Source organism: Ursus maritimus, unplaced genomic scaffold (assembly GCF_017311325.1).
Source record: "Ursus maritimus isolate PB19 unplaced genomic scaffold, ASM1731132v1 scaffold_16, whole genome shotgun sequence".
Taxonomy (NCBI): domain Eukaryota; kingdom Metazoa; phylum Chordata; class Mammalia; order Carnivora; family Ursidae; genus Ursus; species Ursus maritimus.
The window spans coordinates 44349620-44375249 of record NW_024424008.1 but is presented as its reverse complement, the minus strand read 5'-3'; the positions used below and the strand labels follow the sequence as shown (position 1 = coordinate 44375249).

At 36.7% G+C, this 25630-nt stretch overlaps 1 protein-coding gene across 2 annotated transcripts; it reads right to left on the bottom strand.

The window, feature by feature from the left end:
- Positions 1-2010: 2010 nt before the first annotated feature.
- LOC103656262 (olfactory receptor 8D1) lies at positions 2011-12942 on the bottom strand. 2 transcript variants are annotated; one of them, XM_040630699.1, is made up of 3 exons: positions 12598-12942; positions 4689-4692; positions 2011-2612 (listed from the first exon to the last, which is right to left on the bottom strand). In XM_040630699.1, the coding sequence occupies exons 1-3, from the start codon at positions 12916-12918 to the stop codon at positions 2011-2013; spliced, it is 927 nt and encodes a 308-aa protein (XP_040486633.1). In that variant the 5' UTR covers positions 12919-12942. The 2 variants fall into 2 exon arrangements, with proteins under 2 accessions (XP_040486633.1, XP_008681842.1); XM_008683620.1 differs by lacking the exons at positions 4689-4692; positions 12598-12942 and having other exon boundaries at positions 2011-2937.
- Between the last annotated feature and the right edge of the window lie 12688 nt (positions 12943-25630).

The window sequence follows — 25630 nt, the reverse complement described above, 5'->3', positions numbered from 1 at the left end:
TACATAAGCTCTGCCCAGGGCTTTAACTTCCTATCTTCTAATTAGGAGTTTCTCTTTAAACCGTTGGTAGATTTCATTAATGAACAAATACAAATGGGGTGGGGGCTTACCATAAAAAAGAATATTGCATCTTCTTATATTGAGAAAGAAAAACAGCTCAGTGAAATTATAGCAAACCTGAAGACTAAGAAGGTAGCTTAAAGACCTGGATGAAACATTCTATTTCTAGGAATTAAGTCTGTTGAGGAAATCAAGTGATTTGTAAAGGTTGCTCCTACATGACAGGAACAATATAAAAAAAGAAAGAAAATAAACTAAAACATGTTAATTAAACTAGAATAAGAGAGAGGGAGAGGGAGAGAGAGAGACAGATAGACAGAGAGACAGGAAGGGGAGGGAAGGTAAGGGGTTCTAAATCTATGTGGTAGAAAATAATTTGAAAACCAGGAACCTGAATCCAGGAAATTATTCACTGCCATATTAAAACTACTAAAAAGCAGTAAATAGCACACGTTTGTTTTCAAGATGGAAAGGTCTTAAGGGATGGGACTCTCTGAGTAGATACAGACATTAACTGGACACTGAGAAAACATAGGAAGGAAATATATGGAGCAAGGCATAGGGAAGAGAAGACAGATTAAGGGACAGGTGGCCAAGACCATGATAAAGTCCAGGACCTTATTAAACAAACCAGTGGGAAGATGTATTCTTGGTGGTATTATCAAAAGGAGGAAGCTAAAAATAGGTAAGCTTTGTTACAACAGTGGAATTTTGGCAGATCCAGACCTACTGATTTCATATTTTTTGAGTAGAATAATTTCCCAAGACAAAATCCAGAGAATAATGTTGTAAAAACCACACTGGTAAAGGCAAAAAAAGAAAAAAGTAAAGGGAGAAAGGCAGCTCATTTCACCTGCTGGTTTAACACATAACAATGAGTGAAGAGAAGCAACATGAGATGGAAGTTAAAACTCTAGAAATCCCATAGAACATTCCTTGGAGGTAGAGGAAAACAGCCGAGGGCTGCAAAACATCAGAGGCTTATTTCATTATAACCTTTCCCCAAACAACAAACAAACACAGAAGAAATGTTACATGAGACCCAGAATGTGTGAAAACCCAGGAAAGACATGTCTAAAGTGTGTGGTACTTACTTATGCAGTAAGAACACAAGCTCGGAAACATCAACCACAGCTCAGTTCAGGAATCCACTGAGAACAATCTCCAGCTGCAACAAATGTGGGGGTTATACCCTCCCTGTGAGGCATGTTTTACAAACTTTATTGCAACAGGTAGTGGAAACCCCACACAGTCCTGAAAATGTCTGCTCAGAGGTCCCTTAGTACAGAACCATCATGTCACAAGACAGAGATAGAAAGACAGAGAGAGAGAGACAGGAGAGAGAAGAAGGGAGGGAGGAGAAGGAGAGAGGGAGAGTCAACAAAGAAATGGAACAGAAATGAAGAGATTCTGAATATGCTGAATAAGAAAAAAGAGCAAAAGCATTTGAGTAAGACCTACTTGACTAGAATTGCCATTCTTGTTCCGTAACTGTTTTTACAACCTTCTTTCTTTTCTTTTTTTTTTTCCTCTTGTGTATTTGTCTCATTCCCTCAAGAATTAATGGAGCTGTGGGATGGAGTTACATATCTCTTAGCGTTCTTATCAGCGGAAAACTCAGCACTCTGACACAGCAGATATTAGATAAAGCAAACACAGACCATTAGGAAAAAAAGAATAACACTGGAGAAAATATGAATTCTCATTCCTCTTCTACCACAGTAAGTTAGACAAAATAAAACTAAACCTCAGTTTTCCTGGCCCAAAATAAGAACACTAAAACCTGCTTTACTAAATGCCCTTTTATTTCATTGAGGAAATGAAATCAATTATAGATGGGAAAGAATTTAAAAGTCCAGGTACTATGCATATTACAACAGAATAACAAGGAAAAATGAAGGTTCATTGGGACCTTCATTTCTCCCATCCATAAATCTCCAAAAGCAAGCCTCATTTCTTCACCAAAACCTTCCTCAATGCTTTCTTTACATCCTTGTTTCTCAGACTATATATTAAAGGGTTCAGCATGGGGATCACTGTGGTATAAAACACTGAGGACACCTTCTCCTGTTCCAGGGAGTTACTGGAAGGGGGTTTGAAATACATGAAGGTGATAGACCCAAAGAAGATCCCCACAGCCATGAGATGAGAGCTGCAAGTACCAAATGCTTTGGACCGGCCCTCTGAGGATCGGATGTGAAGGATGCTGTAGAAGATGAAAGCATAGGAAATGAAGACCGCTAGGGTGGGCACCAAGGTGTTAAATCCCGCAATGATGAAAAGCAGAAGCTCATTGAGGTGTGTATCGGAGCAGGAGAGATTGAGGAGAGGAAGGACATCACAGAAGTAATGGCTGATGATGTGGGATCTGCAGAAAGACAGTTTCACCATGGCACTTGTATGGGCTGAGGCAGAGAGAAAGCCCAGGATGAAGGCAACCAGCACGAGCAGCCAGCAGACCCGAGAGGACATGATCACACTGTAAAGCAGTGGGCTACAGATAGCAACGTAGCGATCATACGCCATCACGGTGAGGAGGTAACCCTCAGCCACTACAAAAACCACAAAGAAAAAGAGCTGTGCCATGCACTCAGAATAAAGGATCATATTCTTCTTCCCTAAGAAGTTCACCAGCATTTTGGGGGTAATGACAGAGGAATAGCAGAGATCGATGAAGGATAAGCTGCTGAGGAAGTAGTACATGGGGGTGTGAAGCAAAGGGATTACTGCAATCAGGAGAATCAAGCCCAAGTTCCCCACCACTGTCACTATGTAGATTCCCAGGAACAGGAGGAAGAGAGGCAGCTGGAGCTCTGGCTTCTGTGTTAAACCCACTAACACAAACTCGGTTGCTGTGCAATGATTTCCGGCAACCATTCTTCTTTAGAGACCTCTGTGGAAATGGAAAAGAGGTGTATATTAAAATGGATACTTTTTTTTTCATCTTCAGAACTTTATTTTGCAAAACTGGATCTTTACTCTCTGTTTAAACAAAACCAGACTTGCAAGAGGAAAGTCAACAGGACTGAATCATAGCGCTCATTATCTCTGGTCCTGTCTCCCTAAAGCACCCTGTACTATTTTTATATTAGTATACACTTATTCTTTTCCTTTGTTTCCCCCCTCCATTCATAGAACCTTTGATTAACTTCTCCCCAATTAACTTTCTATGTGCTTACATATTATATTTGCATACAAACACACATTTTATCATTTGGTTAGAATGTAGGATAATATTATTACACATTATTTATTTTTGTATCTTCCTTTCTCATTAAAAAAAAAAAAACTTTTAGAATATTCCTGCAAGACAACTGATGAACATAAACAGTGGTATAATATTCAGTGATGTAGATATACCACTAAATATTACATTTTCTTATTGATGTGTTAACTTTTTTCTGGATTGAAAAAATTGGCATTATCAAAGACATTGCCATTTCAAAATGTTCATACACATACTAGTGTTTTATTTCTATGAAATAATTTCCCAGGAGAGATATTTGTAAGTCAGAGCTTAAATATTTTTACTTTATATAAATGGTACAACATTGATTTCCAGAAAACTATAATAATACACATTTTTTGGTAGCAATACACTGCCCTTTTTCTTGCATCCCCAATAGCAATACGTACTACCTGTTTCTGCCAATGTGTTGAATGTTACATGATGAGTCATTATTGCATTTGTCCTTTTTTGTCTTCTAATTAATGTAAGCACATTTTCATAGGATACTGGCCATTTGAGTTTGTTCTATAAATTGCTTATTGTATTATTACTTTCTTCTTAAATTAATCTGTCTGTCCTCTGAATTGTGGTATTTTAAAAAATTGTTCTTGATTTACATAAAAAAACAGGGATGTACTGTATGGTGACTAACATAATATAATAAAAAATATTAAAAAAAAAGAAGATGTGGTATCTATATACAATGGAATATTATGCAACCATCAAAAATGGAATCTTGCTATTTGCAATGACATGAGTGGGTATTAGGCAAAGCAAAATAAGCCAGTCAGAGAAAGACAATTATCATATGATCTCCCTGACATGTGGAATTTGAGAAACAAGGCAGAGGATCATAGGGGAAGAGAGGAAAAAAAAAGAAACAAGATAAACCAGAGAGGGAGACAAACCATAAGAGACTCTTAATCTCAGGAAATAAACTGTGGGTTGCTGGAGTGGAGGGGGTGGGATGGATGGGGTGGCTGTGTGATGGACATTGGGGAGGGTATGTGTTGTGGTGAGCACTGTGTATTGTGTGGGACTGATGAATCACAGACCTGTACCCCTGAAACAAATAATACATTATATGTTAAATAAATAAATAAATAAATAAATAAAATTTTGGTTTCTGAGAAAAAAAAATTGTTCTTTTCCACCAAGCTCTTCTGTTTTTCCTTAAAGGGTGGATTAAATCTATTATTAACATCTCTTGCCTTCTAACTCATTACAAAGCCCTAAGAGAGACTGCGAGGAGATTTGGACTTTTGAGATGTTATAGATGGTTCAGATTTCAGAATGTTTCAAGGAAAGGACAAATCCTGATCATGTGCAACAACAGGGCATAGGGCTCATGTGTTGTGAACAACATGGGGACACCGCACACCCTGAAGTAGTTTAAAACAGGCCTAACAGAGATCCAGGGCATACTCTTGATCTCAGAAGTTTACCTAACACTGACTGTGGCTTGGAGGAAATACGGAAAGGAAAAATTTATATTTTTGGCACTTGAGGAACCCATTATCTTATAGATTATTGAATGTACTCAAAATTACTTAAAGAACACCTTCCTTAGCACCCTAAAAGAGGCACACTGAGGCACTGTGTATTCATAGCCTAGGGCAGCATTTCTCAGACAATGCTCACAATGCTCTGTGAGGGAAAAGAGCAATAACAAAAAACCCAATAGATGTGCTTCCGTTTCCGGTACTTCCATATGACTCTCTTGGAAGTCTGCTAGAAATATTCGTTCATTAAAGGCTCCGAATAGTGCAGCAAAAAGAAATCTGTTCAACTTTGTGAACTCAGTACTTCTTATATTTACTTGATAACAAAAATACTAAAAGAGCTTCTCAAGAGAGAACTCAGAGCCTGCTCAGCAAGCCAGTGAAAAAGCTTTGATATCAAAGGAGGTTTATTTCAAGGGCTGACCTCACTGCAGACCACTTTGCAACACGGGGCAAGTCATTTAACATAAACCTCAGTGTTATAATCTGAGAACGGGGAATGATAATTACTGCTTCAAAGAAATATTGTGATAACTAAACAATGAATTCAAAGTTTCAATATCTAAAGACACTAGGAGTACCTGGGTGGTACAGTTGGTTGGGCAATCAACTCTTGGTTTGGGCTCAGGTTATCATCTCAGGGTTGTGAGATCGAGCCCCATGTTGGGCTCTGTGCTCAGTGTGGAGTCTGATTCAGATTCTCTCTCTCCCTCTCCCACTACACCTCCCCTTCATGTGCACTCTCTCTCTCTCTCAAATAAATTAATCTTAAAAAAAATAAACACTAATTAAAATGTGATTTTTAAAAAGAAATATATTCATTATAGAAAGGAATACAATATGGAAGAGACAAAATATATTGCCTTGGTATGAAGAAAAATATTGTGTGTTTCTTCTTCATCCTAGAACCTTCACCTTGGTATGAATGGTGAAAATATTTTAAGCATTTGGGGTGGTTAGGTGTTAAAACATTTGTGTCTCTAGATTTGAAATTTCGAAAGGGGTTGGAAGTGTTGAGCCACCCTGGGGGGGATCTGGGGCATAGAAGGCTCTTCATCTCAAAGGGTGTAAAGCCCTTTGGCAAGTGCTTCTGAAGCCAGGAGGAAACAGAGCATTAACTGAGCAGGCTGAACGGGCTCTTATTCTAACTCCTATTGGCCTAAGAATACTCCTTCAAGACAGATGAGAGGTAGGGATTTATGTTTAATATTCTGTCCAATAATTAATACTCTACCTGCAGTTGTATCTGCCCTTGTATCTAGAACTCTAAGAGACTTGTTGTGTAGGCTTGTGCATAAGAAGATAAGGAAAATGAATACATAAACAGGAAGCACTTCACGGAAGCAAAAGCTTCAGAGTCATGTGGAAAGACCGGTGACATTCTCTGCACAAGAGTTGGATGAACTTAGACTGGGAATCGTTTCTGCAGGAGGTTGTGACCCAATTAATGAAGAAGTGACAAGGCAACATGAATGGAAGAGGAGAAGGGAGGACATAACCAAGTGGAAAGACCAGTGGGGCGAGTGCTCCTGGTAAAGCCAAAATATTGCACGTGGTTCGTGTTGCTGCTAATCGCCAACCACCCTTTGATCAGATGGAGTACAACGGCCATAAATGAAACCACACACTTACCTGGTCCTGAACAGAGACTGAAGTTCTTAGGAATTGTTTACTTTGCTCATAACACAGATTCTTCCTAAAGCCAAGTAAGAGCAAAGCCTCTTCTGTTGCCTAACATGCACGTTTGTATGTCAATGATTGAATTATTTGGTTGGCTAAAAGTAAAAGTCAAAATTCAGCGGATAGTACTAACTCTCTGGATCTTGAAGCAAATCATACTTAGCTTCCCTAATCTTAAAAGCCAGAGAATAAAGTGACATGCAATTTTATTTGAGGTTTATCAAGCACAGGGATATCATTAGGAATACTTAACTCCCCTGCACATACAGGTCCCCCAAGACCTACTGAGCCTAGAGATTACTGGTGTGCTCAGTATATAATAATGCTTTGCAAAAATGATATTATCCTCTCGTCCTCCCCCCCATTGCTATATTTCCCAAGAGTAGTAAATTCCCCAAGTTTCCTATTTTATAATTTCATGTTCCCAATGGGGATTCTGAAACACAGAGAAATTGGATCGACGATTCTCAAAAGTCTGCAGTGAGTTGCTGGTTTTTCACAACTATTTCATCAGTCAAAAAAAAAAAAAAAGGAGAAAAATAATGAGGTATAAATCTCTTCCTAAAGCTAAATTGATTTAATTTAAAGACTGTCCTTTATTTTTTATTGTAGTGTGTGTGTGTGTGTGTGTGTATTATAGTATGTATATAGGTGTAGTGTATATATACATGTGACACAAAATTTACCATTTTAAGTGTACAGTTCTGTGGCATTATGTACATCCACACTGTTATGTGATCATCATCCCCATCCATCTCTAGAACTTTTTCATCTCCCTCATCTGAAACTCTGTGCTCATCACATGATAATTCCCCATCCTTCCTCTCCCCAGGCCCTAGTAACCACTTTTCTACTTTCGGACTCTATGGATTTGATTACTCCAAGTACTTGCATATGAGTGAAATCATACAATATTTCTCTTCTTGTGTTTGGCTTATTTCACTTAGCATAGTGTCTTCAAGATTCATCCAGGTTGTAGCAAGTGTCAGAATTTTTTTTAAGGCTGAATGATTTTCCATTGTATGTACATATCATATTTTGGTTATCCATTTATTCATCGATGGAACTTGGGTTTTTCCCACCTTTTGGCGCTTGTAAATAATGTTGCTATGAGCATGGGTGTATAATTTTGTCTGGATTAAAATAACTGTGTTACTCTGAGGAAGTCATTGAGACTCTCTGAGACTCAGTTTTTCATCAGTAAAGTAACAGGACTTAAGTAAATTATCTTTCAAATTTTTTAGTGCTATAACTTTTATAATAAGGAAGACCTATACCAAACACAGAAGGTCATCTTTTGTGATCCAGCTAAGCTTTTATTCAGAGGTCATGCTAAAAGTCTTTTTTTTTGAAGTTTTTAGTTAACATACAGTATAATATTAGTTTCCGGAGTATACTATAGCGATTCAGCACTTCCATACAAAACCCAGTGCTCATCACAAGTGCACTCCTTAATCCCCACCACTTATTTAACCTATCTCCCTGCCCAATTTCATTCCAATAATTGTTTATCAGAGGAGGTAGAAAGAGCCCTGGGTTGACATTCAAGAGACTTCTCCTCCAGTCCTGGCCCATGATCTGTGTTTAATTTTCTCATCTGTAAAATAACCCTACCTGCTTCACAGGGAAATCATAAAATTAGATAATATATAACACAAAATTGGTTTTGTGAATTATGAAGCACTATAAGAAGGACTTAATAATTCTACAACCCACCTCAAAGACAGCTTAGGACATATGACTAATTAATGTTCTGCCATACATCTATATTCTCTTGGGCAAAATTATTCTGTATGGAAGCAGTGGTGGAGGTGGATTGCTGGTTAAGTATGGCACATAGGACTATTCCTGCTGTCTTAGAAACTATCCAACTAAACTCAAGAAGGTCAAGTAAAATGGAAGAGACTCTACTTTTAATCAATCCAGGGAATTGAACAGTTTCATGAGCAAAAAGAAGTGAGATCATTATGACCAGCTCCAGTACTGGTGCTTGTTACTAAGAACCCATCAATGTCCCTAATGAGCCTTTAGGATATAGAATATGAAAGAAAGGCATCATTTTTATATATTGACAAACTTTGATCCTAACTTGGACTCAATAAATAACCTTTTTCTGGGCATTTAGACATGTATCCTGAAAGATTTACAGTAACATTTTGTGGTTTTATGACTAATACAGTCTGAGTCATTTTTTTCATGCTATTGCTTCAGTCAGTCCTCTAAGAATCCCAGACAGAACATACAATTTTAAACTAATCTCATAGGTCCTTGTTTCCCAGAGGGCTTGTGGTAGGCTGGAAAATGTCTCCCAAAGGATATTACTTCCTAACCTCTGAAACATGCAAATGCTACCTTACATGTCAAAGAGGACTTTGCAGGTGTGACTTAATTAAGATTAATTGAGATGGGCAGAGTATCCTGGATTATCCAGGGAGGCCCTAAATGCAATCAAATATATGTTTATGAGAGAAAAGCAGAGGGAGATTTTTCACAGTAGAAGAAGAGGCAATATGACCACAGAGGTAGAGATTGAAGTGATGCGACTACCATCCAAGGCATGCCCCCAGGAGGTGGGGAGGGCAAAGAACAGATTCTCCCCTAGAGCTTGCAGAAGGAACGAGGCTCTGCCAACACCTTGATTTTTATCCAGTGACACTACTTTGGACGTCAGATCTTCAGAATTATGACAGAATATGTTTCTGCTCTAATGCGTTGCAGTATGCACAGGAAACTAATAGAGGGCCCAACACAGAGATTTGTTATTAGCCCCTTGTGAGATATTTCACATCTCTAGGGATAAGCTATCTGCAGACCAAGAAATTAGCACACGGAGACTGCAGGCAGTACAGGATCTCATCCCACATACAAATGGTGGTGGTATGGAAATGCGAAATGTGAGAAAATGTCCCTTAATTTGAGAAAAAGTGTGTCTCTCTGTAACTTTCTCCCATTTAACCTAGGTATACCCTGTGGTAAAAACAAGTTCCACAACTAAAAACCTCAGCCCTTCGATTTGTAAGCTAACCATCCCCCCATATCTCTATCCTTTTATTGTACTTTATTAATTTTTTTTTAGAAAGTATTCCAGGGTATTGCATATTTTTCTCCTTGTTCATTGTCTTTGAAATGGAAACCTAAATCTAATGAGGGAAAGGACTTTGTGTTTTTTGTTCATTCTTTTATCACCAGTAAGGGCTCAGGCATGTACTGGACTTTGAGAAATATTGTTAAATGAATGACTAAGAGAATGAATAAATTAACGAATGTATGATTTCAAGTCTCTCATCCTGGCCATCCTCCACAGAATATACAAAGGGTCAGTGGCCTTTGGAAACTGGTAGCCCCTGAATAAACTGCATTCGAACTCAAGATATCTGATCACTACACTGCAAATGATGACTAGAATCTTTCTCATTCTACATACTGAAGTGTACCTAATGCAAACAAGGTAACATTAACTTTCTTACTTACATTGACTCTATTGTAATAAAAAATCCTTAATTCTCTGCAATTAACCAATTTCTCCCCTACTCTCTTCATTTTTGTAGAAGTATTGAATCTTATATCATCCATGTGCATTTTAATCTCACTAAATATATCCATCACTCATTTCCAAAGGTCTTCGTGAATCATAATTTTGTCATCCATTAAATTAACTGTTCTCACAACTTCACAGATCTGCAAATCTGATTAAAACTTCTTTGATATTCTCAGGGTGCCTGGGTAACTCTGTCAATTAAGTGTTTGACTTCGGCTCAGGTCATGATCCCAGAGTCCTGGGATCGAGCCCTGCATTGAACCCTGCATCTAGCCCTGCTTCAGGATCCCACACCCAGCAGGGAGTCTGCTTGTCCCTCTCCCTCTCCTTCTGTCCCTTCTCTTGCTTATGCTCTCTCTCTCAAATAAATAAAATCTTAAAAAAAACCTTCTTTGATATTCTCATGTAAGTCATTGACAAAAACCAAAACTGCTCAATCTTAGAGCTTGATTCCCAGGTACCTCATGCACACACCTGCCAACACAGAGCTCTGTACTTCAGAGTAGAGTGATTTGGAGGTTATGTACTGATGCCTGGAATGCTGTCCCAATGCAAGAAACCACCAGGGAGACTGTGTTTCTCTTCTCTGAGAAGGCTGAGTCCCTGAACCAAAGGGAAATGGTGGACATAGCCAAAATCTCAGGATCAAAACCTGGGACTCATACAGAGGGTAGGAAAGACTATAGAATTAGGGAGAAAGAAATATCATTGTCATTAAAATTATTATTCTAATACAAAGTTAAAAATTAATTCATGTCCTCAAATTGGAGCCATACTCTAATAGACTGTGTGCCAGATAATCATAGCCTAAGGGATGGCCTTCAAGAGAGGCAATGTGAGACTTCAGGATAGTTATTATTGATCTGTACTGAATGTGTGTGTGTTGTTAAGACTGAGATAATGACATCTCTTTCCCTAACCTTCACCCTAAGCTAGTCTCCTCTTTCTTCCTGTGTCTGTCTCTCTCCCCACCACCCTCCACACATGCCACAATCCACCTACAAGTTTTTCTTCACTCAAATACTACAGCCCTCACAGCTCTGTCTAGATATTCTCAACATATCACTATAAAGCCCTACAGACTGAAAAAAATCCCTTCTCTGAGTAAGTTTAAATACACCTCTCTTTTTTAAAAAAATTTTTATTTAAATTCAATTTAATTAGCATATAGTGTATTATTAGTTTCAGAGGTAGAATTTAGTGATTCATCAGTTGCATATAATACCCAGCACTCATTATATCAAGGGCCTTCCTTAATGCCCATCACCCAGTTACCCCATCCCCCCACCCACTCCCCTCCAGTAACCCTCAGTTTGTTCCCTATAGTTAAGAGTCTCTTATGGTTTGTCTCCTTCCTTGTTTTCATCTTATTTTATTTTTCCTTCCCTTCCCCTATGTTCATCTGTAATAAATAAATAAATCAGTAAATAAATAAATAAAGACTACCTCTTCTCCTGCTGTCCAGGAATTTTTAATTAATTAACTTCACTTTTCTTTAAACACAACCCTTAACTCACTCTCTAGTTATTAAGCACTTTGAAAATTCATATTTAATTTACTATAATATTAATAGATAATATCTTCAAGATATTCTTTTTATCTTGCTTTGTTCTCCCTCTTCTTTTTTTTATACTTCCAAATACATCACTTCATTTTTTTCATGAAGATATAAATGTAGTCCATAGTCTCTCATGCTTCATTCCCCCTTCTGATTACCTCCCTTTTCTTTGTTCTCCCTCTTCTCTCAACTTCTGTTCCTTTAATACATGTAAAGTTTCCAAAGATTAAATTGACTATCAGAAAATCATATTATCTGATAATCTCTAAAAATGCCTCAATCATTCTCAAGTATAAAATATATGTTTTGTGAATAATGGTGAATTTTATCTCCAGAAGAGAGAAAGAAATTACACGAAGCCCATGACAACTTTTCATCTGGTTCATTTTTCTCTTGCTCCTGAGAATGCCCTTTGTCAGCATGACTACCTTCCCCCAACCACCTTTCTCAGTGCATTCTTCACATCCTTGTTCCTCAGGCTGTAGATCATGGGATTCAGCAAGGGGATCACTGTGGTGTAGAACACTGAGGACACCTTCTCCTGTTCCATAGTATTACTAGAAGGGGGTTTGAAATACATGAATGTGATAGACCCAAAAAAGATACCCACAGCCATGAGATGGGAGCTACAAGTGCCAAAGGCTTTGGACCGTCCCTCAGCAGAGCGAATACGGAGAATACTTGAAAGAATGAAAGCGTAAGAGATTAGTACAGCCAGTGTAGGTGCTAAGGTATTAACCCCTCCAATAATAAACAACAGTATCTCATTGATGTGGGTGCTGGAGCAAGAGAGAGTCAACAAGGGGGGAATATCACAAAAATAATGACTGACAACATGAGACCCACAGAAGGACAACACTGACATGAGGGTAGTATGGACTGTAGCCCCAAATAACCCCAGTGAATATACCACAGCCATCATTATGGAGCAGACCTTATGGGACATGATAATATTGTAAAGCAGTGGGCTACAGATGGCTACGTAATGGTCATATGCCATGGCAGTCAGAAGGTAGCCTTCTGCAATTACAAAAATAAGGAAGAAATAAAGCTGAGTCATGCACGCCAGAAAGGAGATAATGTTCTTCTCTGATATGAAGTTCACCAGCATTTTGGGGGTAATGACAGAGGAGTAGCAGAGATCAATGAATGACAAATGACTGAGAAAATAATACATCGGAGAGTGAAGTTGAGAACTGATAGCAATTAAGAGGATCATGCCCAGGTTCCCCACCAATGTGACCACATATACTCCGAGGAACAGTAGGAAGAGGGGCAATTGAAGCTCTGGGCGTTTTGTTAACCCTTCAAGGATAAACTCAGTCATGGAAGAATGATTGGAAGTAGCCATACAAGATATAATCTGTAGAAAGAAATAAGAGAAAATAGGTGCATTAGAGTTTTTTTCTGACTCCCAAGTCAGAATGACATGCTATGTCTTGATTGGTTCCATTCCTCCCCTGTCTCATGACTTGATCCTTTTCAGGGATTTAAAAGGTCAAGGACAAGGACCACAGGTATAACTCAGAGCATTGTTTCTACTTAACACTCTCAAATACTCCTCTCTAAGTCAAAATCCTTTCATTTTGCTCCTAGGCTTAAGAGCCTATCTACCTCACTTTCAAAGAAAGCACATCCTTTCAAAACCTAATTAGTTTTTCATTAATATCATTCAGAGAAGATTGTTCATCCTCTTTCTCTGGACATAGATCAACAGAACCTTCAGTCTTGGTTGCAACATAGCGTTGAATCTATCTCTGGTGATCTAAAAGTAGTCTGTTTCAATTTTTCAAGCCATCTATAGAAGTTGACATAATGAATATTCTAAAACTGAGAACTCAGAAATATAAAAGGCTTTTATAAAGAGATGATGAATACAAAAGGCAAAATTACAGAAATGGCTCTAACCAATTCAGACCCTGGTTCTCCCACTCTGTCCAATGGATGAAAAACTTCAGCAGGCCAGGAACTTCCTTTCAGGGTAGACGAGGTTGACAGAAACATGGGGCTAAAAACTATACCTAGACTCTATTTTAAGCCTTTCATGTTCAAGAAACAGCAAAGAAGTAAGTTCGGCTTCCATGTGTAGTTCCTGAACAATCAACAAAGTGCTTCTTTCCTCAGGACTCTTCCCTGTTGTCCATAATTAGAGGCCAAACTCTCGCTGACCTTTCTCTAAAAGCTACAGGTCAGAACTGGAGGATTCCCTGACTTAGTTTTCTCTAAAGTCCAAGCAGACGATTCAGGGAAAAGGATTTCCTGCTTTACCCAATGTATTTTTATTATCTGAGGAATCAAGTCTGATAATTTTTCACTGAGGCATGTTGAATGGTACAAAATGTTCCTTTAATTCATGATACTCAAGAGAGAACACATGTGGTATCTAGACCTTGATATGACTTTAAATTCCAATTTCCAAAATGAGAAAAAATATCAATGGAGGAAAAACTCCAGAGTGATACATAGTTTGCTTTTTATTTTGTATGAAAAATATGCAACATGTGATCATTTTCCGTGATCACAAACAAAAATTTATGAAACTTTGCAGTAGTCTATTTTTCTCTCATGCCTTTTACAACATACTAAGGGTGCTCAATATGTGTTGATTCAAAGGCTTAATTCTATAGGGTGTTATTATCTCTGAGAACACATGAGAAGAGAGCCATGTGTCTGAATTCAGGAAATTAGATAATAACCTGAAAGAAACAGAGTCAGAGTTGCCAGAATACATCTCTAAGAGCCCAATTAACAATGGCGATGAGATTCAATCATCATCAGATAAACGTTCTGAACTTGTCCAATGATCCATGGGACTAAGACTGATGTCTGATGTTTTCATTATTCATGCAGAAGCCATGAAAGTGAGCCAGGAGAGAGGTGGGGGCATTTCGGGTTGAAATCCACTTAGTGGATACCATAGTTTTTAATAGGCTCATGCATAAACTGACTAAAATTTCTTCTATAATCCCAAATAATATTGAAATTATTACCACCAGGGAGGGTTGTCCGGAGGTCAGAACCAGAAAAATCTATCTCTCTGTAACTATAGAGGTATTCCAGCTGATTTGGAGACTAAAATTGCTGATCTGTCGGAGTAAACAAAGCCCGTTATGTCAGGTTTTGAGGGAGCTCAACAGATGGAGGAAAGGAACAGATGTACAGTAATATTTCACTAATCTGGAGATATTTATTTAGTGACTTAAAATTTAAATATTGCCAAAAAACTGAATGTAAGTAAAAGCACCTTGAAGACATTAATATAAATGTCCCAATATCCACTTATTAAAGTTTACTCACTTATCAGTCTGCGTTGGTCCTCTCTTTGTGCCATATCATTATTTTTCTTAAGAAATAATTTTAGCGAACATGTACGAGATCAGAATGAAGTCACCAAATTTAAAAGGAGAAGGAAGATGTGAGAAAGCTGTTTAAAAAAGCTGAGCACAGCAAGAACAGTTTAACAGCAAGAAAAGAGGCCTTCAGAAAGCTATATTAAAAAATAAAAGTAAAAAAAAAAATCCTCACACTGCATAGTTATCTAGGACTCCAGAAAATGTGAACGTATAAAAACACAGATACATGGGGTGCCTGGGTGGCTCAGTCGGTTAAGCATCTGACTCTTGGTTTCTGCTTAGGTTATGATCTCAGGGTCATGAGATCAAGCCCCACAAAGGGCTCCACGCTCAGTGTGGTGTCTGCTTGTCCCTCTCCTTCTGCTTCTCCCCTCACTCCCTCTCTTTCCCAAATAAATAAATAATCTTTGAAAACAAACCATAGATACATACACAAAATAGCCCCTGTGCATAAAAATGATTGCTCCAAATTACCAAAAGAACATTTATTTTTAATATCATCAGCTGAAAAAGGCGAGGGAGCATGAAATGCAATATTTAAATTTCCTATCAAAGTAATTCAATAAACCAAGCACTTTAAAGTTTGGCAAGGATAAGGTTTTTACATATGTGAGATATCACTGGAAATGAGAGGTTATTAAACCAAATGAAAGAGAAAGAAAGACACTACTTTGTTTCCCTTCCAGTTTTCCCCCCTGTGGTTAGTGGCCTATAATGCTACTGTTTTTGAAGTTTTTTAATACAACCATAGTGTAGACAGAAAAGTGTCAGCCCCCATCCTTGGGAAGCATAAATGGATATCTAAGGAAAGTTCCTGGTGGTTCAAAGATATAAGAATATTACTCAACAGATACTTCAACAAGTTACCCATAAAACATGCAGAATTAAAATATAAATATATATATTAGGTATATATATTATGTAATATATGATGTATAATTATAAATACAAGTGTGTGCCTAATTAAAATTTAAAAATAAAATAAAATTTTGTTTCTTTTCTTTAACAGAGATACATAAATCTTCCTGCATACTCCTACTTTTTAAACAGAATTATCTAGGGCAGATATGAATCTGTCATTTTCTCACACTAGAAAGATAACATTTAATAACATCTATGGAAATAATTCGTTGTAGGATCCAGAATACAGTGTTATAGTTATTGGAGAAATCCCACTGTTAATTCCCTTTCTACAATGTAACATCATTCAAGAGACAATAATAAAATTGGCTAGATACCAGAATCTCAAATATTATTGGGAATGTAGCTATCCTTTTGGGCTTTGATAAAGTACAAATCTTTCTGAAGAAAAGAGAATTCATAAAGTTCAATCTTTTGGATAGAGAATACAATTTAATTTTTCATGGGATTCAAACACTGTGGAAAGGACATATTCCTGTGTTTATTACTTTATCTAAAACAAATGTTGCAGAACATCTGTATGACTTTCATCAGAACAAAATCTTTGTTAATTTCAAATCTCTTACCCTATGATCCTATGCTAACATAAATAGAAAGTCATCTTATCTGGAGGCAGAAGAACTGGCTAAAAGCACTTGGTGTAGAGTCTGTGTGACTAGAGCCAGTCATTTACCATCTCTGAATCTCTGTTCCCTCTTCTATGAAAAAAGTGGTTATGAAAAAAAAAGGAGTTATGAAGATATAAAGATCTGTACTGAGCTTTGAAAAACTTTAAGCTACTATGTCATTATCAGTTAGTATTGTTTTTATTATTTCTTACATTTATAAAGTACTTTCTGAGTTTACTTTGTATCATTCCAAAGATCCCCAAAGCAGCAGGCACCCTTACTCAGGGAGCATGAATGGGAGCGCGTGGAGGAGTGTATTCAGTAAGAAAAGCAGTGTTTGTTCTCCTGGAGAAGAGTACTCTCTTACAACCAGAAAAAGCAAAAAACTTTAAAAGTTATAATTCAAGAAGCAAAGAGATCAGGAGATTCGCAGGGTTCCTACAGTGACTTTGGAAGAATTGTCAAGAGCTGGGTGATCATATTAGCGGCTATGATCTAGATTTAAGAAGGAGCTGTACTGGCAATTTTGACAACTCTGTGTTTTCTCTCATAGGAACAGCTACTGCAGCAAACTGTCCAGACCAGCAGTGGGAGCAACACGAAGATGAGGTCATTAAGTGCTGTCAATTTAACTGAACATGTAGACCTTTCCACATCTAAATATGCTCACCAATTTCTCAAACTTTAACAACCATGGCTCACAGCCCAGCCACTTAAGTTTGACAATTGAGTACTGCGTTTGTTGATTATGCCTTTGATTGGACACCTTTTAATGAGCAAAAGCCATCTGCATAAGAAAGATCTTGCAGTTAAGCCAATATAACAGATTTCAGGACAAAAGGGCATTCAAATAATGGGCTCTGTGGACATTGTTTGGCTCATTGGTAGGAAACACTGAAACCCAAATGCATATAATAAGAAATCAAATCAAGGAAATTAAGTCATCCAGTGTACAAATGGACATATTGTAAATAAATAAGTACATGTAAAATTCAGGATTTACCTTCTCCAGTCAAACTTTGCAGAGCAGTCAACCTGTCTTGCAATGTAATTTTTTTTTGCAGTTGCTTGAAAAGTGAATGAATAGAGGCACCTGGGTGGCTCAGTTGGTTAAGTGTCCGCCTTTGGCTCAGCTCTTGATCTCAGTGTCTTAGGATGGAGCCCTGAGTCTGGCTCCCTGCTCAGCGGGGAGTCTGCTTTTCCTTCTCCCGCGCCCCTTCCCTCCCTCCTGCGTGCTTTCTCTCTCTCAAATAAGTAAATAAAACCCTTTTTTTTTTAAAGTAAATGAATACACCCCGAAAAAATAAATGAATACAATAGCATAGTGATTATAATACCACCTGGAGACAGACTATCTAGGATCAAATCTTGGCTTTGTGACTTGGAGTTGCATTAACTTTGAGCAAATTATATCACCTATGACTCAGTGTCCTCATCTGTAAAACCTATCTCATAGAGATGTTTTTTCAGTTAATGGAGATTATAAAAACAAAACAAAAAAACTAGTACATATTCAGTGCCATGTAACTGATATTATTAATCTAATATCTTGAAGAAGAAAGGAGTAGAGCATTTAAATAGAGCCAATCCAAACATGTAGAGCTTTTTTTCTCTAATCTCTCAAGAAGCTGATATCCACTTACCTTAAGACATTCAAAAACTAGACCCTGATACTATTTGCAAATGTTGAGGTACGGCTTAGAAATATACAACCCATTCCCAAAGGTTTACAAATCTCTCAAGATCTGGCTCTGCACATTACACAATTAATGAAAACAAAACAAAACAAATTAGAACTCTGTATGATCTCAAAAAGATCTCACCACCCAAGGGATTAGTCTGTTAGTGAAAATCAATAATAAGAGATACTTTCTCTTCTACAACACCTTAGAATTTACAAAGTGTTTTTGCCAAATATTGTTCTTCCTGCAACTTTTTTTTTCCGGTCTGAACTCTAGTTGTTCTCAGCCCCCAAAGAATTTGTTGTCTAGGAAAGACCCTGCATTGTTTCTATTACATAGTCCATCTGTTTGCTGTCATAAAATCAGGAAGGGAACATAAGGCCTTACACACTGCTGGTTCTGGAACAAATCTAAAATAGCCTTTTGAGTAATGAATGACTTCAGTATTTTAATTAGTTTAGGCCACCTGTTCAAATCCCAACTTCGTACTTAGTGACAAAAATGCCAGATAATTTGAGTATTTCTGTAGTAAAAATGAGAGTAAATTTTTAGCCCTTCCAAACGTGTGAAATTGCCCTATTAATATTCCTTTCTCATACTATTCTCTTTTGGTTGAGATATGAATGATATTGTAACAATTTGAGAGAGCTATCTCTCAATTTCTGCTCCACAAAGATGTTCACATAAGTTAGAGATAATCTATTTTTGTATTTATGTGAGAACTTACATGTAAAACAGGTTTAGCATTTTTGGAGAGATAGAGATTTCAAACTACTGATTTGATTTCTTTATTGATTATGGGTTTATTCAGACCCCCTTTTTTTTTTTTAAAGATTTTATTTATTTGACAGAGATAGAGACAGCCAGTGAGAGAGGGAACACAAGCAGGGGGAGTGGGAGAGGAAGAAGCAGGCTCATAGCAGAGGAGCCTGATGTGGGGCTCGATCCCAAAACGCCAGGATCACACCCTGAGCGGAAGGCAGACGCTTAACCGCTGTGCCACCCAGGCGCCCCCAGACCCCTTTTTAAATGAGTTTTGGATAAGTTGTGTTTTTACACAAAGTTACTCACTGCAATTGTTTTCAAATTTTTCATGTAAAATTCATGGTATTCTCAACATGTTTTTTACTGTATCTGACATTTTAAGTTATTTCTCCATTTTCCATTCTTAATATTCATTTGCATCTTATTATTAAGAAGTATTGATTTTTTTACCTTGCCAGAAAGTTTTCTTATTTTATTACTTGTTTAAATAGCCAGCTTTTTAAAAAAGGATTTTATTTATTTGTTCATGAGAGAGAGAGAGAGGCAGAGGGAGAAGCAGGCTCCCCACGGAGTGGGGGACATGATGTAGGACTCGATCCCAGGACCTTGGGATCACAAGCTGAGCCAACAGCAGACCTTTCACCACCTGAGCCACCCAGGCATCCCTAAATAGCCAGCTTTTGATTTTGCTGTTCCTCTTCACTCTCATTTTTTATTATATTGCTCTCCTTTCTAATATTTATGAAAGTATTATTATATTGTAAATATTATCTTATTATTGTAGTGTTGTTATTCTTTGTGTTTATGTTAATTTTTACATTCTAACCTTAGAGACTTCAGTTCAAAGTGGCTTCTTTTTTTTATGCTCAGACTTTTTTTTTAATAATGTTTTTTTTATTATATTATGTTAGTCACCATACAGTACATCCCTAGTTTTTGATGTAAAGTTCCATGATTCATCACTTGCGTATAACACCCAGTGCACCATGCAAAATGGCTTCTTCAAACAAGATTAATTTAAGGCCGTAACGTCCCTATTCTCTAGCAGTTACCTCACGTGTTTTGGTATATGTGTTTTAATTGTCATTCAGTTCCAAATATTTTTTAATTTTTTAATTTTTTGCCCTATGTGCTATTGGAAAATGTTTCATAAAATTCCAAATGCAGGAGGGGTGAATATATTTTTTTATTTCTACCTGCACTACACTTTAACCAGACAATGTGGTCTACATGATACCATTGTTTTTGTACTTGAGACTCGATCTGAGGACCAGTCCTTAAGTGAATTTTTGAAGCCTATTCTGCATTTGCTGATAAAGATAATGTATGCTTTATTGCCAAATTCGAGGTCTTTTTTTTTTTAAGATTTTATTTATTTATTCGACAGAGATAGAGACAGCCAGCGAGAGAGGGAACACAAGCAGGGGGAGTGGGAGAGGAAGCAGGCTCATAGCAGAGGAGCCTGATGTAGGGCTCAATCCCATAACGCTGGGATCACGCCCTGAGCCGAAGGCAGACGCTTAACCGCTGTGCCACCCAGGCGCCCCATCGAGGTCTTATGCATAATATCTACAGGTCCAGTTTGTTACTTTTCTTGCTCAGATTGGCTATTTCCTTTTTAGATTCTGCTTGATCCATCAATATCTGAGGGAAGCGTGTTAAAATCTCATGCTATGATTCTGGATTTGTTGATTTCTTCTTGAAAGTATGGTATATTTTGTATGATATATTTTGAAACTTTGTTGGTAAGTGTATATAAACATTTAAAACTGTTATATCCTGTTATTTGTGTCATTATGTAATTTTTTTATCTCTAAGAATCATATTCAAAGTCTATTTTGCTTTGTATTAATTTAGTTATGCTAGATGTTTTGTTAGATGTTTGCCTCGTGTTTCATGTCCAGTCTTTTATTTTCAATTTTTCTTTTGTCCTTCAATTTTATAGCTGTCCCTTCTAAACAGTACATAGCTGTATTGGGGTAAGGGCTGGGAGTTGTGTAAGTTTTTTCTCCTCTTTAGTCTGAAAGTCTTACTGTTTTAAATAACAGGCTTGTTTAATTTACATTTATTGTTGTTCCTTATATATTTAAATTGATTTTTACTATTACCTTGTGGTTTCTATTTACTATGCTATTGTTCTTCTTTTTTTTCCCCCTTTCCTTCTTTTTATTGCATTAATCATGTTTTCTTTATTCTTCTTCTCCTCTCCTCATTTGAAAATTACAGATTTCATTTCTACTTTTTTGGACGTTGCCCTCAAATTTAGCATATGTCCTTGAATTAACAAAGTCTAAAATACTTAGTACACACCTTCCACTCGCACAGCTGAAAGATAATAAAGTAATTTAACTCTAATTTCCCCCCTCCCATTTTGCATGTTACTGTTGTTTGGTAAGTTAGTTTTACCTAAATACTTTAAATACTCCGTTTACATCTTTAAATACTCCTAATTTGTTATTATAATTTTATTTGTATATAGTCAATGCCTGTTCAAATCTATCAACATATTCATCAATTTCTTCCCACACATGTCTTCTGGTATCATATCCCTTTATTCTTCACTCCATATCCTTCATTCTAAAGTGTATATACTGGGGTGCCTGGGTGGCTCAGTCGTTAAGCGTCTGCCTTCAGCTCAGGGCGTGGTCCCAGAGTCCTGGGATCCAGCCCCGCATCGGGCTCCCTGCTCCTCTGGGAGCCTGCTTCTTCCTCTCCCACTCCCCCTGCTTGTGTTTCCTCTCTTGCTGGCTGTCTGTCTCTCTGTCAAATAAATAAATAAAATCTTTAAAAAAATAAATAAATAAAGTGTATCTACTGAGTATTCTTTCCATGAGAATCTAGTAGTGGTAAAAATCCTCTAATCTGCCTGAAATTACCATTATTTCACCATTGCTCATGAATAAAGTTGATTGCATATAGAATTCTAGGTTGATATTCTTTCCCCCTCAGCATTGGGAATATATTATTCTATGGTCTGTGGACCCTTTGCTGTTGATAAATTTGCTGTCACTAATTATTATTTTTTTTTATTATTTAGGTAGTAATTTCTCTCTCTCTCTTTTTCTCTGTTTTCTCTTTGGGATTTTCAAAATTTACTACAAAATGTCTAGGTGTTCATTTAGGTTTATTTTGTGTGTGAAAATTTATGTCTATTTGTTCTGAATAATTCTCAGACATTATATATTCCATTATGGTCTCTTTTTGGAGTTCTTTTTGGACCTATGTCACGTTTCTCCTTTTTTTGTGTCATTTTGATTCTTTCTTATATTGTCCATCTTTATCCTTTGCTACACATTGGGTAATTTACTCAGCTCAATCTTCTATTGACCAATTCTCTCTTCAGCTATGTCTAATCTGCCACTTTATCCATATTTCCACTTTTTACTTCAATGACTACATATTTCCTTCTAGAAGTTCCAATTAGTTCTTATTCAGATTTATGTGTTATTTTTTACTTTTATTATTTTTTATGGTTTTATTTATTTAAGTAATCTCTACATCTAACATGGGGCTCAAACTCACAATCCTGGGATCAAGAGTCCCATGCTCTTCTGACTGAGCCAGCCCGGTGCCCCTATATGTTATTTTTAAATAATATCTTGGTCTCTTTAGTGCTTCGTTTTCTTCTTTCATGGCTTTCACCATTTTAAACAAATGTTTTTGTATTCTCTAGTAGAAACTCAAGAATATAGTACAAAACCTCACTCTTTTCCACTGAGCTCTGAACTAGTAAGAAATAAAATATATTGGAAACAAAATAGGATATTTTAAGCCACAAATTTGGTGTTAGTGTTGAGGCAGTAACATATCTTAAAACTAATGAACTTTGTAACACTTGTCACACTTTCTACTACGTGATGAAATAGTTACTGACCTGGTCACCAGGTTCACCATGCCCTACAAAGCAGGAACTGGTGAGCCATTTTGCATTTTTTTTTCAGACACCCAGGGATTATTACATAGAGTGAAGGAACAAAAAAATTGCAAAGAATGGGATGACATGAAGCAAATATACAAAGGTAAGAGATATTGGAAATATTAGGGGAAAAGGGGGGTTTTGAGGATACTAGAAGGAGGTCGGATGCCAAGAGAAAATGCTAGAGTTTTGATAGAGGCCAAATTATCAAAGGCAGTATTCCTCATGGTATTTATTTCAAATATGCATATACATTGGATGCCATTTTTAATTTTTCCTATATCATCTTCCGCCAACTTATAAATCTCTACATGGTATATTAGTTGGCTTGCTTTGGGACAAATATAAGACTTAGATTTAACGTAAAATATCAATACCCTGGATGGTGAATTTAGAAGTGCTGGGACTTTTAAGAGAGGTTTTCAAAATAATTTGTTTCACTCAGTGAAATATAGTGTGTGTTTTTAAAGCAAACAGCTACCTTTACCCTAGAGATATATCTCCTGGAAATGCTACCAGTGTTAATAAAACATCTCTTGCAGTTCTAGCACTCTTTTAATTTCTTTCTGTTTTTTCATTTACCCTCAGTAAGTTCCTTGCTTTCTGTTCCTCTGCACAACTTCTCTTGGGAATGAGATAAGCAATATGCTGACCATGAGTTAATATTTGAAAATTGACTTCTTATTTCAAATCAACCTCTAAGATGACTTTTTATTTCAAATCAACCTCTAATACAAATACCATTCACCTAACACATTGCCAAAGTAATTGGCGTTGTTTTTTGTCAGAAATTAACAAATACTTGTCTATATTATGTTTGTCCCTTAAGAGTTGTAACTGAATCAACTTTAAAATTATTTCTAATTAATTCATTTTCTAAATCCACAAAAATAAAAAATATATAGTTATGATTTGTTTTGATTTTCTGAAAATTTAAAATTAAAAAGAACTAAGATTAGATATAAGGATAGACATTACAGGAATTTTATAAGCATTTTAATTATTTGTTATATATAAATACACTTTAAACAATATGGGTATCTTCACCATACTGCACTTTGCAAAGAGAAAACACCAACCTTTATGTTTTGGAAATGAGAAGTATTATGACTTTTTTTACACTACAATATTAACAGCATCAAATATCTAAGGACGTCAAAACACAAACTTTGTCTGACACCAAGGATACAAAGGGGAAAGATAGAGTCTGTGCTCACCAGGAATTCATGATCTATTAGGGGATTGCAGAGAAATAATTATTATTCAAGATGAATTGTGTCAAATGGTATAATAAAGCTAATTAAAAAAATACTTTGAACTGTGAAGGAAGATATATTGATGCTAGAGAAGTTGACAGCAAATTGTAAAAGGCAGTACTCACAACAGAATTTATTTTCAATACATGTATGTACTGGCTGCCATATTATATTTTGTCCTCTAATAACTTCTAAAGCCTAACAGAAGTTGGTAAAATTTATTATTGTTAACAAAACCAAAAAAGTATGGAAGTGGTAAATAGCAAAATCCCATGTTCACTGTTTTTGCTTTTGTGAGAGAATTTGGAATTGTGTCTGTGTTATATGAGTTCCACTACTTATACCAAAGACATACTTAGAAAAGGAGAGTCCTCAGACTACTAGAGACTTGGTGTATAGATAGATATTTTGTGATGTTATTCAATTAATTAATTATAGAACTTACAATATTTGTCCCAGAGATAGATGCCACACATAGCAAAGGACACAGTAATAATAGTTTATTTTTCCTTAATGTTGCAATTACATAATTACACTTGTAAAAGCTAGGAGGAGAAGGAGGAGAAAAAGTTGAGGAAAGAAAGAAAGAAAGAAAGAAAGAAAGAAAGAAAGAAAGAAAGAAAGAAAAGAAAGAAAGAAAGAAAGAAAGGGAAAGAAAGAAAGAAAGAAAGAAAGAAAGAAAGAAAGAAAGAAAGAGAAAGAAAGAAGAAAAGAAAGAAAGAAAGAAAGAAAGAAAGAAAGAAAGAAAGAAAGAGAAAGAAAGAGGGAGGGAGAAGGAAGAAAGGAAGGAAGGAAGGAAGGAAGGAAGGAAGGAAGGAAGGGAGGAAGGAAGGAAGGAAGAGAGAGAAAAGAGCTTTGAATTAAGGTAGAAAATGTATTCCATCTGGTTAAGGTGAAGATTCAGCAATGAAGAAACCCCAACAAATATAGCATAATAATCCAGTCCTAAAAAGTCCTTGTACAAATTCTGTTGCTGCCCAAGAAAATACTTTTCTTTTCAGAGTTCACTTCTGAGCAAGTTTGTTGTCCTTATTCCGCAAGCTATAGATACAAGGGTTTGGTGTGGACCCAACATTTGTATAAAAGACTGAAGCCACTTTCCTGGTTCAAAGACTCAACGTTAGAAGGTTGGAAGCACAGGAATGCTGCTGCCCCCAAGAAAAGTGAAACAGTCATTAATGGGAATTGCAGGTGCTGAATGAAGGATTTAGCTCTGCCCTCTGTAGAGCTGATGTGGAAGATGTTGACGATGATAAAAGCATAGGAAATAAAAGAAGTGCTGACGAATACCAAAATGTTCATGCCGATTAGCGCAAAGACCACAGTCTTATTGTTGTAGGTACTGGTGCAGGGAAGCTGAGCACAGGGAGAACGTCACACACAGAGGTTGACAATATTGGCACCACAGAAGGTCAGTCTCACCATAGAGAGTGTGGGCTAGGAAACCCCACATCCCATCACATATATCCCAAACACAGAGAACAGATCTGAAGGGACAATATAACATCATACAACAGTAGCTTGCAAATGTCAACATAGTGATTACATGCTATTACTGTTGA